The sequence below is a fragment of the Pelmatolapia mariae genome, linkage group LG8 (genome assembly GCF_036321145.2).
Source record: "Pelmatolapia mariae isolate MD_Pm_ZW linkage group LG8, Pm_UMD_F_2, whole genome shotgun sequence".
NCBI lineage: Eukaryota > Metazoa > Chordata > Actinopteri > Cichliformes > Cichlidae > Pelmatolapia > Pelmatolapia mariae.
The window spans coordinates 15,568,524-15,579,546 of NC_086234.1; the positions used below are offsets into that span (position 1 = coordinate 15,568,524).

Here is an 11,023-nt window from a genome sequence, read left to right on the forward strand (position 1 = left end):
ATGGGTGAGAGATGGATTTGAAAAAAGAAAAAAAGGTCTTGGTTTTTATTGCCAGTATTAAATTTTCCTAACTCGCTGACAGAGTAATTTTTGCCTGTATGACTGTTTCACTCTCCTTCCTTCATCCTCATCAGAGTCTCTGTTTTCCTGATGCAACACTTTTTCCTCTCTCATAGTTACTGCACCAAGTTTTCATGTCTGTCTGCTCTTGTGTACACAGTTTATCAGAGTGTAAGCCTTAACAGATTTGCATTCAAACAAAAAGCTGAAAGTGTTTGAATGTTTCAACAGAAATCCAACGTAGATGTGGAGCCCAAAATGTCGCTGGCAGACAGGATGAAAATTCTCAAGGAGAAGGAGGAGCAGTGGAAGAGCAAAGGCAAAGGAGCGTCCAATGACTCAAACCAGTTCACTGTGGCTGGACGCATGGCCAAGAAAGGTGAAACTATACTCTGTGCTTTAGTTGGCCTGAATAAGCTCATTGTTTTCCACTGACAACAATCCTAATAACTGCAGCCCTTATAACATTATACACAGAAATCCAACCCTCCCAACAGACGCAGACAACCTATATTTGATTACACAAAGCGTACTACTTTGAATAGGACGTTTCCAAGCCATCGAGTTGAATGCACTCATTGTAAAGTAGATACAAATATCTCTGTAGTCCAGACAGTCACAAAAAACCTAACATTTGAATTTAAAGACCAAAAAACAAACAAACAAATGACCAATACTGAAACTTTTTATTTTATTTGCAAGGTCTCGTCTCAGGAATAGAAGAGTCACCCATTCGAGCTCTGAAGAAGGCTAATGCAACACCCGTCAAACCTCTTGAAGGTCTGTAAATCTTTCTAATACCTCACTGAAAGGTCTTTTGAAAATATATTCATGATTAAATATGGCTCAAACTGCCACTTAATTACAGATGAAAAAGATTGCACCTAAATTAATTTAGCTGTTAAGAGTTAGTTGGAAAATCCACTGAAAAGTAAATGAGTTTTTCTCTGCTGTACAGAAATCTCCACTCGATCTGATGTCAAGGTGGAAGGAGATAAACGGCTCGACAAGCTGGAGTCCTTCCTAGACAAGCTCCACAATAAAGGTACAGTTTCTCTGCTTCTGATTATTGTACACAGTATTGAATTTGATGTTGTATTGCATAATCAGTACACGATTATACCGAGTCTGTAAAAATGTGTCATTCCAAAGTTGAAATCTAGAGCTGTGTCCAATTTAAATGGTCCATAATCTGTTGAAAAACACAGTTTTTGTCATTTTGCCTCTGTACATCACGGGTCTGTATGAAAATGTCTGTGATTCCTTAACAGTTAATGCAAAACTGTAGTTAAATCCACTGAAATAAAGCTGAAAGTCTGCATTTCAATCACATCTTGAATGTTTGATTTAAAATCCACTGCTGATTGTTTGCTGAGGCAAAACTACAAAAATTGCGTCTTTGCCAAAAAAAACAAACAAACAAAAAACTGGAACTCCAATAAGTGTCACTAATGATTTTGACCACTTCAACATGTGGAAGCAACAGACAGGAACATATTTTTAAGCGTTTAAGAATCAATAAGCAAACAGCTGCGTGTAACGCAGAGTAACTGCCAACACAAATGTTTGGGCCACCATGTGGATTAGTGGAAACGATGAGATTGGCAGAACATTTGTTTTTCAGATTAAATTAAGCTTTTGGAGCTTTTTTTTTTTTTTTTTTTACTTTAAGGAATTTAAACAAAAAAATAAGCAAAAGTAAATAAATGCAAAAGTAAAATTGCAGAATTGTTTTTTTCCTTCCATTCATTTATTTTGTCCTGTTTATTATTTTTTAGTAAATATTTATCCCTGTGCAGTTTAGTAAGCTCTTCTGTTTCATCCTATTAATATAATGCACACTAATTTAATAACATTAAAAAAAATGTTGACTTTCAATTGGTGTAAGCATTTAAGCTATAGACATCACAGGACATCCATCACCTCACGTGACCTTTGACCTGTAAAATGCCAGAAAAGTTATGCACAAAAAGTCTTTGTAGCACTTCCTTTTCCATCCTTTCTTCTTGCTGATGTTATGGCTGGTGGGCGCAGGCGTGAGCAAAAGCAAGACATCCACCATCGAGGTGACAGCAGAGATGGAGAAAGAAGTGATGAAGCTGGACGACGAAGAGACGTTCGGCAACTTCTACAGATCCGTCTCGCCCTCAACAATCCAGGACACCGGCGTGGTGGTGACTGAGGAAGACCTAAGCCAGATCTCGACTGAGTCGCCAAAGTAAATTTGTAATAAACATAAATGGGTTTTTTTGTCCTTTGCTTTTTAGTATTACAATATTTTTAAGTTCCTAAACTTTGTCATCAGGCTCACTTCAGCAGTAGCAGAGCACAAGCGAGCGGTGCGACCAGCCAGAAGAAACCAAGGCTCCAGGAACCCTCTGCGAGCTTTAGCTGCCCGCAATGACATCAGGCAGGTCTACACCGAGCAGAGGCTTAACGTAGCCACTGTGGAGACCAAAAGGATCCAAGTGGAGAGGAGTAAGTGCTCAAACTTTCCTACTGTAGCAGTGCTTACAGTATATTCTCACCCAGGATAGCCAGAAAGTCTTGGATAGCTTTAAAGGAGCACAAAAAGTTTTATTTCTAAAAAAAAAAAAAAGAAAAAAATCACATTAAAGTCAGTGAATTATTTTATACAGGAAATATGTCTGGAGAGTGAATTTCTTGTTTATGTTGTGAATCAGCCGTAACGTAAACACACTGTATATAAGAAGAAAATATGAAAATGATGTTCAGGTAAAGCTGTGGGGCTGTTGCTAGCCGGTTATTGCATAATCATATTAGTGTGATGTTTGCTTGAACAAGTATTGTACTCTGCTGACTGACCACAGTGACGTCTTCACAGTTTACAAAAGAGGAAGTGAGCACCACAGCTACGTGTGCTGTGTGCTAGTATAGCTCACATGAAAGAAATAATTAAAGCGCGTCTCGTCTCTTTGTTTATGAAAAATTAGAAAAAGGAACAGAAAATCATCAAAACCTCAAAACAGTTTAATATTTCAAGAGCTGATGTGTAACTGAGTCCCTGTTCTTGTTTTCTCACCTGCCCAGTGGCAAAACACTCAAACCTGGCTGACGTTGCCTTGGCCGGTCTGGCCAGCAAGGAAAACTTTCGCAAGGTGAACCTGCGAAGTGTGAAGTCCACTGATGTTGTGACCAATAACAGTGCAGTGCCTTTCAATAAGCTCATGCTTATCCGCATCAAAGGTGAGGAAACACGAGGGGATTAACTCTTTCTATGAGTACGTGTTGAATATTGAAGCGATCAAAGGTTCAGTAAAATGTTTCTTGTTTCATTTCTTAAATATATTTGGTAAATCGGTTTAAATCCTTTTAATGTTTCAAATAAGTAAAAGGTCTTTTTTTGTTACTTTGTGAAGGGCGGAGGCACGTCCAGGTTCGGTTGGTGGAGCCCACAGCTCAGTCTCTAAACAGTGGTGACTGCTTTCTTCTGATAACACCAAAGCACTGCTACATGTGGAGTGGAGAGTTCGCCAACGTCATCGAGAAAGCAAAGGTAATGAACCTCACACACTGAATCAGCACCCTAATGACCACATTTGAAAAAACAAAGAGATTCAGAGCCGATAATGTTGTGCATTGACGGGCTGTTTCCATCATGAACTGCAGGATCAAGTTTGATGTTTGATATATTCAGAGTTTGAACAAACAGATTATAAAAGGCTTTAGCTGTACCTATCAATGGGACACTGTTCTGTGGGAACTGATCTCTGCTGCTCTCGTGGTTATTGCATTGTGTAATGTATGAAAGCTTGTTTCTGCCACTGAAATCAAAAAAGGTTGTCAGACATTCATGTTATGTGAACTTTTTCGGTTATTATATGTCAGTAACTTCACATGAAAAGTGAGTTTTTATAAATTTCTCTCTGAAGATCCTGAGGTCTCAACCAATAATTTAAAAATCCATCAAACCAAAATAAGGTTTCTGACATAAAGACGTCTTTACACTGTTTGATCTGTAACTCAGACAATCATCACACTAAAGAGATGCAACAGAGAACCACTTTGGTTTTAGGAGTTCAACCTAAAACATGTTTGTTTCCAAATGTAAAATATTGAACATAAAATATATAAACCGGGATAAGCTGAACCCTCAAACATGTACAGGTGAGTAGACAATGGTGTCAGTGTTTATATCAGCTGAATTTCATCAGTAGATCAAAGGCTGTGCCTGAGCTGGAGAGCTGACTTGGTTGAAATGCTTGCATGCTTACACTACAGGGTGACGGATTCTTGTGGTTACCAACAGAATTGCTGTATTAATAAGACCCAACCCGGCTGATACAGGTTCAGATGATTCCTCCACCTCTATTTCATCATTTATTTTCTCACTACTAGGAATACTTGATTTGGTTGGGTGAGGGCCCTGTCTGAGTAGGGCCTGCAGGATGTGGGACAGCCACAAGTGTTGCCTGTGCTATTCTCACACAAGTTAGCATAGTGTAACTGCTTTGTGTTCTCATTTTCACAAAGTCCGATCAGTACAGATGGATTAAATGAGCTAATATGTGTCTACTCTTACACATTTAGAAAAAAATGTGACTGCTGTGTATTTGCTGTAACGTGTGCTTTGTGTGGACAGGCGTCGGAGATGGCGGCGTTCGTTCAGGCTAAGAGGGACCTCGGCTGTAAGGCCCCTCAGGTGACGGTGCTGGAGGAGGGCATCAACACTGAGAACAGATGGGCCAAAGAGTTCTGGACCCTGCTGGGTGGAAAGACCAAGTACAGAGGTACGTGCACACATTTTCTTAAGTAAACACCGACACGGTCTCTGACCTCTGTATCTCTAATAATACTGACTAGTACCAGTAGATATTCTGTCAGTCTCTCCTTAGAGCACTTCTCTTATCCTCTTGAAGGATTATCTGTCTAACCACTGAGCCCCCACACCACCACCACCGCACACATGTGCTTACCCTGTTTTTGATTGTAGGGGCGGGAGAGCCAGAGGAGGATGAGCTGTACGAGAGTGGCGTGGTGGACTCTAATGGGGTGTACAGACTCCAGGGAGACAAGCTGGTGCCTCACGAAGACGCCTGGGCCTCTATCCCAAGTGTGTCCTTGCTCGACTCTAAAGAGGTGATGTCACTCATATGTCTGGGAAGTTCTGATAAGTGGAATAGAAACTCAGTCCATTTCATTCTCCTACAAGCCTTTAAGTCTTTAAAGGCTTACAGGAAGCTATAAACTCTGAAGATCCTTAGGACGCGTCCATAAAAGTCAAGACAGAGATTTCAGTAAACACTTAACCAACGTCTCCCTCTCTTCCTTCCTCCTGCTGCTGTTGCCTCACACCAGGTGTTAGTGTTTGATTTTGGCAGCGAGGTGTACGTGTGGCACGGGAAAGATGTGCCCTTGAGCGACAGGAAAGTGGCCGTCAAACTAGGCAAACAGCTCTACAGCGGCAGCTACGATTACAGCAGCTGCAGAGTCAACCCGTTGGATGCTTCCTGCACAAACCAGGACACGCCTCAGTGAGTGTGACATGTTAATCCTGTATTCTGTCCTCTGTGGGGTGCTTTTTAAATGCATGATGTGGTCATCTCACATTTAAAGCAGCTTTAAATGGTTTAAGAAGTTTGGAGCTTCAGCAGCACATGTAGTTTAAAGAACAGCTTTATTGTTTGGTTAAGTAATAAAGCTGTTCTTTAAACTGCATGCGCTGCTGGAGCTTCAACCTCTTCAGACTCTTGTTCTTCTCTATGCACTTTGGAAGTAGGTGAAGTTGTGCCAGAAACCTCTATTGTCTGTTTAAGCTGAGAGCTATGTTAGATTTTTAGTTCTATTGCAGCCCCTAGTGGTCTCACTGTGCATGTACAGCCACACAGAGAAGACACTAAAAATAGTAAAGGTAACTTTCATGTGTGTGACATGTAGGAAAGGGGAAGGTCGTCCAAGCTGGGCTCTGTTTGGTCGTTTGTCAGAGCACAATGAGACGTCCCTGTTCAGAGAGAAGTTCCTGGACTGGGCTGAGAGGAAGAAAGAGGAAGCGGCTCAAGCTGAGGAAGTTAAGGTAGAGGAGATTTGTTTTGTTTGTTTGGTTTTTTTTTGTTTTTTTTTGTTTTTTTTTTTAAGTAACAAATTTAAAGCTAATTAAAAGTGTCCTGGTTTGCTCAGAGCCCGGTCCACTCCACTGTGCGCTCCCCACTTGACTTGGAGCTCCACCCATGTGACGCTAAAGATTTGCTGAACAATGAGCCGGAGCCGGTGAAGACCATTCTGGAGGGGATCGATGTCCAGCGGGGTCACGGCCTGGTGAGGACAGAGGATGGGAGGCAGGCAGAGTTAGCAACCGTGGCCGTAGAGGCGTGGCACATAAGAGAGCACGGAGAGGAGGAAGTGCCTGAGGAAAGCCTGGGCCAGCTGCACGAGGGCGATGCCTACATCATCCGCTGGAAGTACTCTGTCACCACGCTCGGTGAGTCACATTTTGGCACAGCCTCAGAATAAATAGTGGAAGAAGATGCGCGTGGGGAGCAAAAATAATAATAATAAATTTGCGTTTGTGTGGCTTCTCTTGCGTGCCATGTTGGCACGCATTCATCAGAACTGCATGTGAAGAAAAGCTGACTGTTATGTCACTGAAAGCCTGAACCAAATAAGAAGGTTTTCTGTGCTCTGTTCTTCCAGTGGGGAAGCGGCAGAAACCTGGGGAGCTGAGCGCTGGAGGTCCTGGGAGAGAGAGGGCTGCGTATTTTTTCTGGCAGGGCCGCCACTCCAGCGCCAGTGAGAAAGGAACCTCCGCTCTCATGACGGTGGAGCTCGGAAGCCACAGGGGGTCACAGGTGAGTCACAGATGCACCAAAAATAACCATAATAAGTGTTAGAATCGCAATCCCTGCTTTTTGAAAGTACATTTGGATCCAGCTTTGTTTACCTTTTTCTTTGTGCGTGGCTCTCCAGGTGTTGGTGACTCAGGGAAAAGAACCTCCTTGCTTCCTGCAGCTCTTCCAGGGAGGTCTGATCATCCATAAGGGCAGCAGAGAGAACAACACCAACAACACAGGTAACCAAAAAAATCTCATGTTGAAACTTTGACTTGTTGTAAAAGATTAAAGCCTCACAATATTTCATAAACCGAATGAATTATTTAGGTTGTTCTGGTAGAAAACATGAAAGCATGCCACGTCTGTTTCACCTCTGCAGAAGCCTGGAGGTTGTTTTGTGTCCGTGGTGAGGCAGAGTCAGAGGCCTCGCTGGTGGAGGTGGACTGTCAGCCTAGCAGTCTGCGCTCTCGTGGCAGCCTGGTGTTGCTTAATGCTGAGAAAGGCCAGCTCTACTTGTGGCACGGCTGCAAAGCTCATGAAAGCGCCAAGCAGGTGGCCAAAAGAGCAGTGGACAAACTAACCCAGAGGTAAGGCACAGGATGTGTAAATGTATGAATGGATGTTTGGCTGCGGCTGCGGATCAACACGTGTCTGTGTCTTCAAGGCATCCATCAGAGTTAGGCCTGAGCCTCAGCAGCAGTGTGAGAGTGGAGGAGGTGGAGGAAGGATCTGAACCTGCGGAGTTTATGAAGGCTCTGGGCCTGAAAGACAAGAAGGCCTACGACTGTATGCTGGATGGTACGGCCCAACATGCGCTGCTTAGTAACTATCCAGGTGTTTAGCAGAATGTAGATATGTAGATAGAGAGATAATATGTGTGTGTGTGTGTGTGTGTGTGTGTGTGTGTGTGTGTGTGTGTGTGTGTGTGTGTGTGTGTGTGTGTGTGTGTGTGTGTGTGTGTGTGTGTGTGTGTTGCAGATCCAGGAAAGTACAACTACACACCACGGCTCTTCAGCTTAAGTGCGAGCTCCGGGGTGTTTGAAGGGGAGGAGGTGCTGTATCCCGCCAGGGTAGCAGAAGGAGTCATGGCGATGCCTTTCCTGCAGGAGAACCTCTACGCAGCACAACAGCCAGGTAACACAAGCTGGGAGCAATGTCGCATTTCAGTTATTTCTACATTTCAGTTCTTAAAGAATTTAAAGTTCGCGAAGCAAGTTCAGGTTTATCTTCAGTAAACATCTACAGATATAAAGAAAGATACATATAATCAAGAGGAACGTCTGCTAATGCCACATACATCACAAATATTTTGCAACAGTTCAAACGCAACACAAAAGTTCAGTGTAATCATTTTATGGCTTGCTATCTTATCACATCACTATTTCTTCTTCAGCCTTGTTTCTGCTCGACAACCGTATGGAGGTGTATCTGTGGCAGGGCTGGCAGCCTGAAGACACGCAGTGCACCGGATCTGCGAAAATGCGCTGGGACAGCGAGAGGAAGTGCGCCATGGAAACTGTGCTGCAGTACTGCAAAGGTCAGAGGTCACACACAAGCATTTTGAACATTTTATTTAAAGTCTTGCAATATTCTTCACAAATACTTCATCATCATTTTTTTTAATATAGAAAAGAAGAGAAATCAAAGCGAGAGGCCATAAAAATCTTCAGATCACAGATTTCACTTTAACAGTCGAGTCATGCAGGGATGATTTTCATAGTAACGTGTGTGTCTGAGTAATGTTGTTCTTATGTAAAGTCTCTTATATTCTGTACTTTAATGTCCGGTCTCTTTTTTTGGCTTATGTTTTCCTTCTGTTTTTCAATACAACATCGACTTACAGAGAAGAATCCTCGGCGCCCCCCTCTGGCCTATTTGATCCTAGCAGGCTGTGAACCCCTGACCTTCACCAACATCTTCCCATACTGGGAGAAGGACCCCAGTATCGCTTCAAAGGTGGGTGATGGCTTGTCTTTTACTGCAGAGTCTCTGTCTTATGAAGTGTTGGTGTCAGGGAGCTGTCACAGCTTCACAGCTTGAACTGGAGATTATTTTGTCCCACGCATCGCAGCAAGAGTGCAGGGCTGTTTTCTATCCTTTTATTCAGGTGTTATGTTTGATTAAATGTGTTGCAAAAAGACAGAGTTTGAGCTTAAATGTGAAAAAAAAAATAGAAAGTAGAGTATTTCTGCCTCTGTCTTCGCAGGCTGGGCTCTCCAAAAAAGTGATCTTGGTGAAAGAGGCCCTGTCCAAGCTCAGTAAGCAGCAGTACTCCATCGAGGAGCTGACCAGGAAACCGCTGCCAGAGGGAGTGGACCCTCTGCGTCTGGAGGATTACCTCTCAGACCAGGACTTCAAGGTAGGACGCGCTCTGTGACCATTAGAATTATTTATTACATTTAAATTCAGTAAATAAAGAAAAATGTTATAAGTGCCAACATTTATTTTTCCGCTCACTTTTAATGTTTTACAGAAACTTCTTGAGATGAGTCGCGTTGAGTTCAACGCTCTGCCAAACTGGAAGCAAAAGAATCTGAAGAAAAGCAAGGGTCTGTTTTAAAACCGCATCGTTTTCTTCACGCATCTGTTGGGTCTTTTTTCTTTTTAATGTGTTTTATTAAAAACAAACAGGCCTCATTTTGTAGAAAGACTTAAGAAAAGCAAATGTACAATTTTGTTCAAATGTTGATCTATTTTTAAAAAACAGTGCCATTTTTCCCCTTTATCAGTGAAATATTCTAGCCTATGTGCAATTGTTAACCTTTTTTTAATAGATATGTGTTTTCTTTTACATTTATCCTCATATTATAAATATGTAATATACCATAAATGTTTTTTATCAGTTTTATTTCTCATTTAAAACTGTTTGTTTATAAAAAAAAATGCCTGTGGTCTTTATACTTTGGCAATTTTATTTACTCCTTTTTAAAAAAAAATTTATTTTTATTTTTTGAAATGCGTCATGGAAAAAGCCACCTCTGTGTTAAGAAAAACAATTGCTCAGCAGAAATATGAAATATCGACATGTTTTGAGAACAGAGGAAGAAAAATTGAAGGTCTGTGCACAATTCCTGTAATCTATCATTCTCTGATGCTCTTTAACCAGAGTGTTGGTACAGACGTCTGATTCACACACAGAAAAATATTCAGCTTTTAGCATTTTTAAATGTGTGCAGAGGCATGAGTAACAAAGCAATCTGCAAAACTCCCCCCCAAAATTCCCTCGTTGATCATTAATATCGATTAGTTTGTTCTTATAATTAACTGCCCCTCTGGTTATCTGGGACCAAATCTAATCTTTGTCTCATTTATGTTTTTCTGTGTATGTGTGATTTTTGTGAGCAAGGGTGCAACTTTTAAAAGTATTAGGTGTGTGTTGTGGAGAAAGACTGAGAGAAACTGTGCTGCATAACTGCCTTTAATGCAAACGTACTCCCTGTAATGATATGATGGTATATACAGCATGCTGGTAGTAAAGCTGCCTGTCACGTCTGAACTAGAACACTCTCTGCATGGTGTTCACAATCATGCATTCATTTTGTTGCAATATGCATCTTTTTTGTGATTAAATAAGATCTGTATTATTTGTTTGGGGCCAGCTTTTATTTTTTTTGGCACATAAAATAAAAGGTTGGTGGTTTGGGAATGAGATGCTCAGTATTCCCTTTTCAAATAAAATGTATAAAAAAAAAAAAAATTATGTATTCTGATGTAATTATTCAAAGAGTATTGGGAATAATTTCATCATCACTCTCATTGTTAGCCTCATAAACAAAAGTGTGTATATATAGATAGATATAGAGGGGAAACTGCACAATCCAGTGATAATACGATGAGACGCTCCAGCCGTCCATTCCAACACAAACACATCAAAGTATCACTGATAATTCAACAATAAAATAGCTTCATGTTGTGGCCATCACATAGTGATTCGGGATCTGAAAGTGAACAGATTTAACGTACATCATGCTTTGTTAGGTTTATCATTTTCATTTCACACGTAAAACAGATTCATTCCAACCCGCTCTCATTCCCAACGTGTAAAATATCAATGACTTGTCACAATCGTCTGTATTTTACGCGTCAGGATGAGAACATGTCGTAGGTAAACCTATTCATCTGCTAGTCAGGAAATCACATGGCAGCAACTCAGTGCTTCTAGGTATGTAGATGTG

General features: G+C 41.4%; 1 protein-coding gene across 3 annotated transcripts in view; it reads left to right on the top strand.

The window, feature by feature from the left end:
• svild (supervillin d) overlaps positions 1-10,501 on the top strand; it is a 47,051-nt gene extending 36,550 nt beyond the window's left edge. For all 3 annotated transcript variants that reach the window (XM_065471600.1, XM_063483037.1, XM_063483038.1), the window contains 21 exons: positions 292-439; positions 763-840; positions 1,019-1,105; positions 2,095-2,278; positions 2,366-2,538; positions 3,112-3,267; positions 3,441-3,577; positions 4,664-4,811; positions 5,015-5,160; positions 5,380-5,555; positions 5,959-6,094; positions 6,199-6,499; positions 6,712-6,866; positions 6,985-7,087; positions 7,228-7,435; positions 7,513-7,646; positions 7,827-7,982; positions 8,242-8,385; positions 8,692-8,804; positions 9,055-9,207; positions 9,322-10,501. In XM_065471600.1, coding sequence (XP_065327672.1) covers positions 292-439; positions 763-840; positions 1,019-1,105; positions 2,095-2,278; positions 2,366-2,538; positions 3,112-3,267; positions 3,441-3,577; positions 4,664-4,811; positions 5,015-5,160; positions 5,380-5,555; positions 5,959-6,094; positions 6,199-6,499; positions 6,712-6,866; positions 6,985-7,087; positions 7,228-7,435; positions 7,513-7,646; positions 7,827-7,982; positions 8,242-8,385; positions 8,692-8,804; positions 9,055-9,207; positions 9,322-9,408 — 3,123 coding nt within the window. In that variant the 3' untranslated portion in view covers positions 9,409-10,501. The remainder of the gene's footprint in view (positions 1-291; positions 440-762; positions 841-1,018; positions 1,106-2,094; positions 2,279-2,365; positions 2,539-3,111; positions 3,268-3,440; positions 3,578-4,663; positions 4,812-5,014; positions 5,161-5,379; positions 5,556-5,958; positions 6,095-6,198; positions 6,500-6,711; positions 6,867-6,984; positions 7,088-7,227; positions 7,436-7,512; positions 7,647-7,826; positions 7,983-8,241; positions 8,386-8,691; positions 8,805-9,054; positions 9,208-9,321) is intronic.
• The last annotated feature ends 522 nt before the right edge of the window (positions 10,502-11,023 follow it).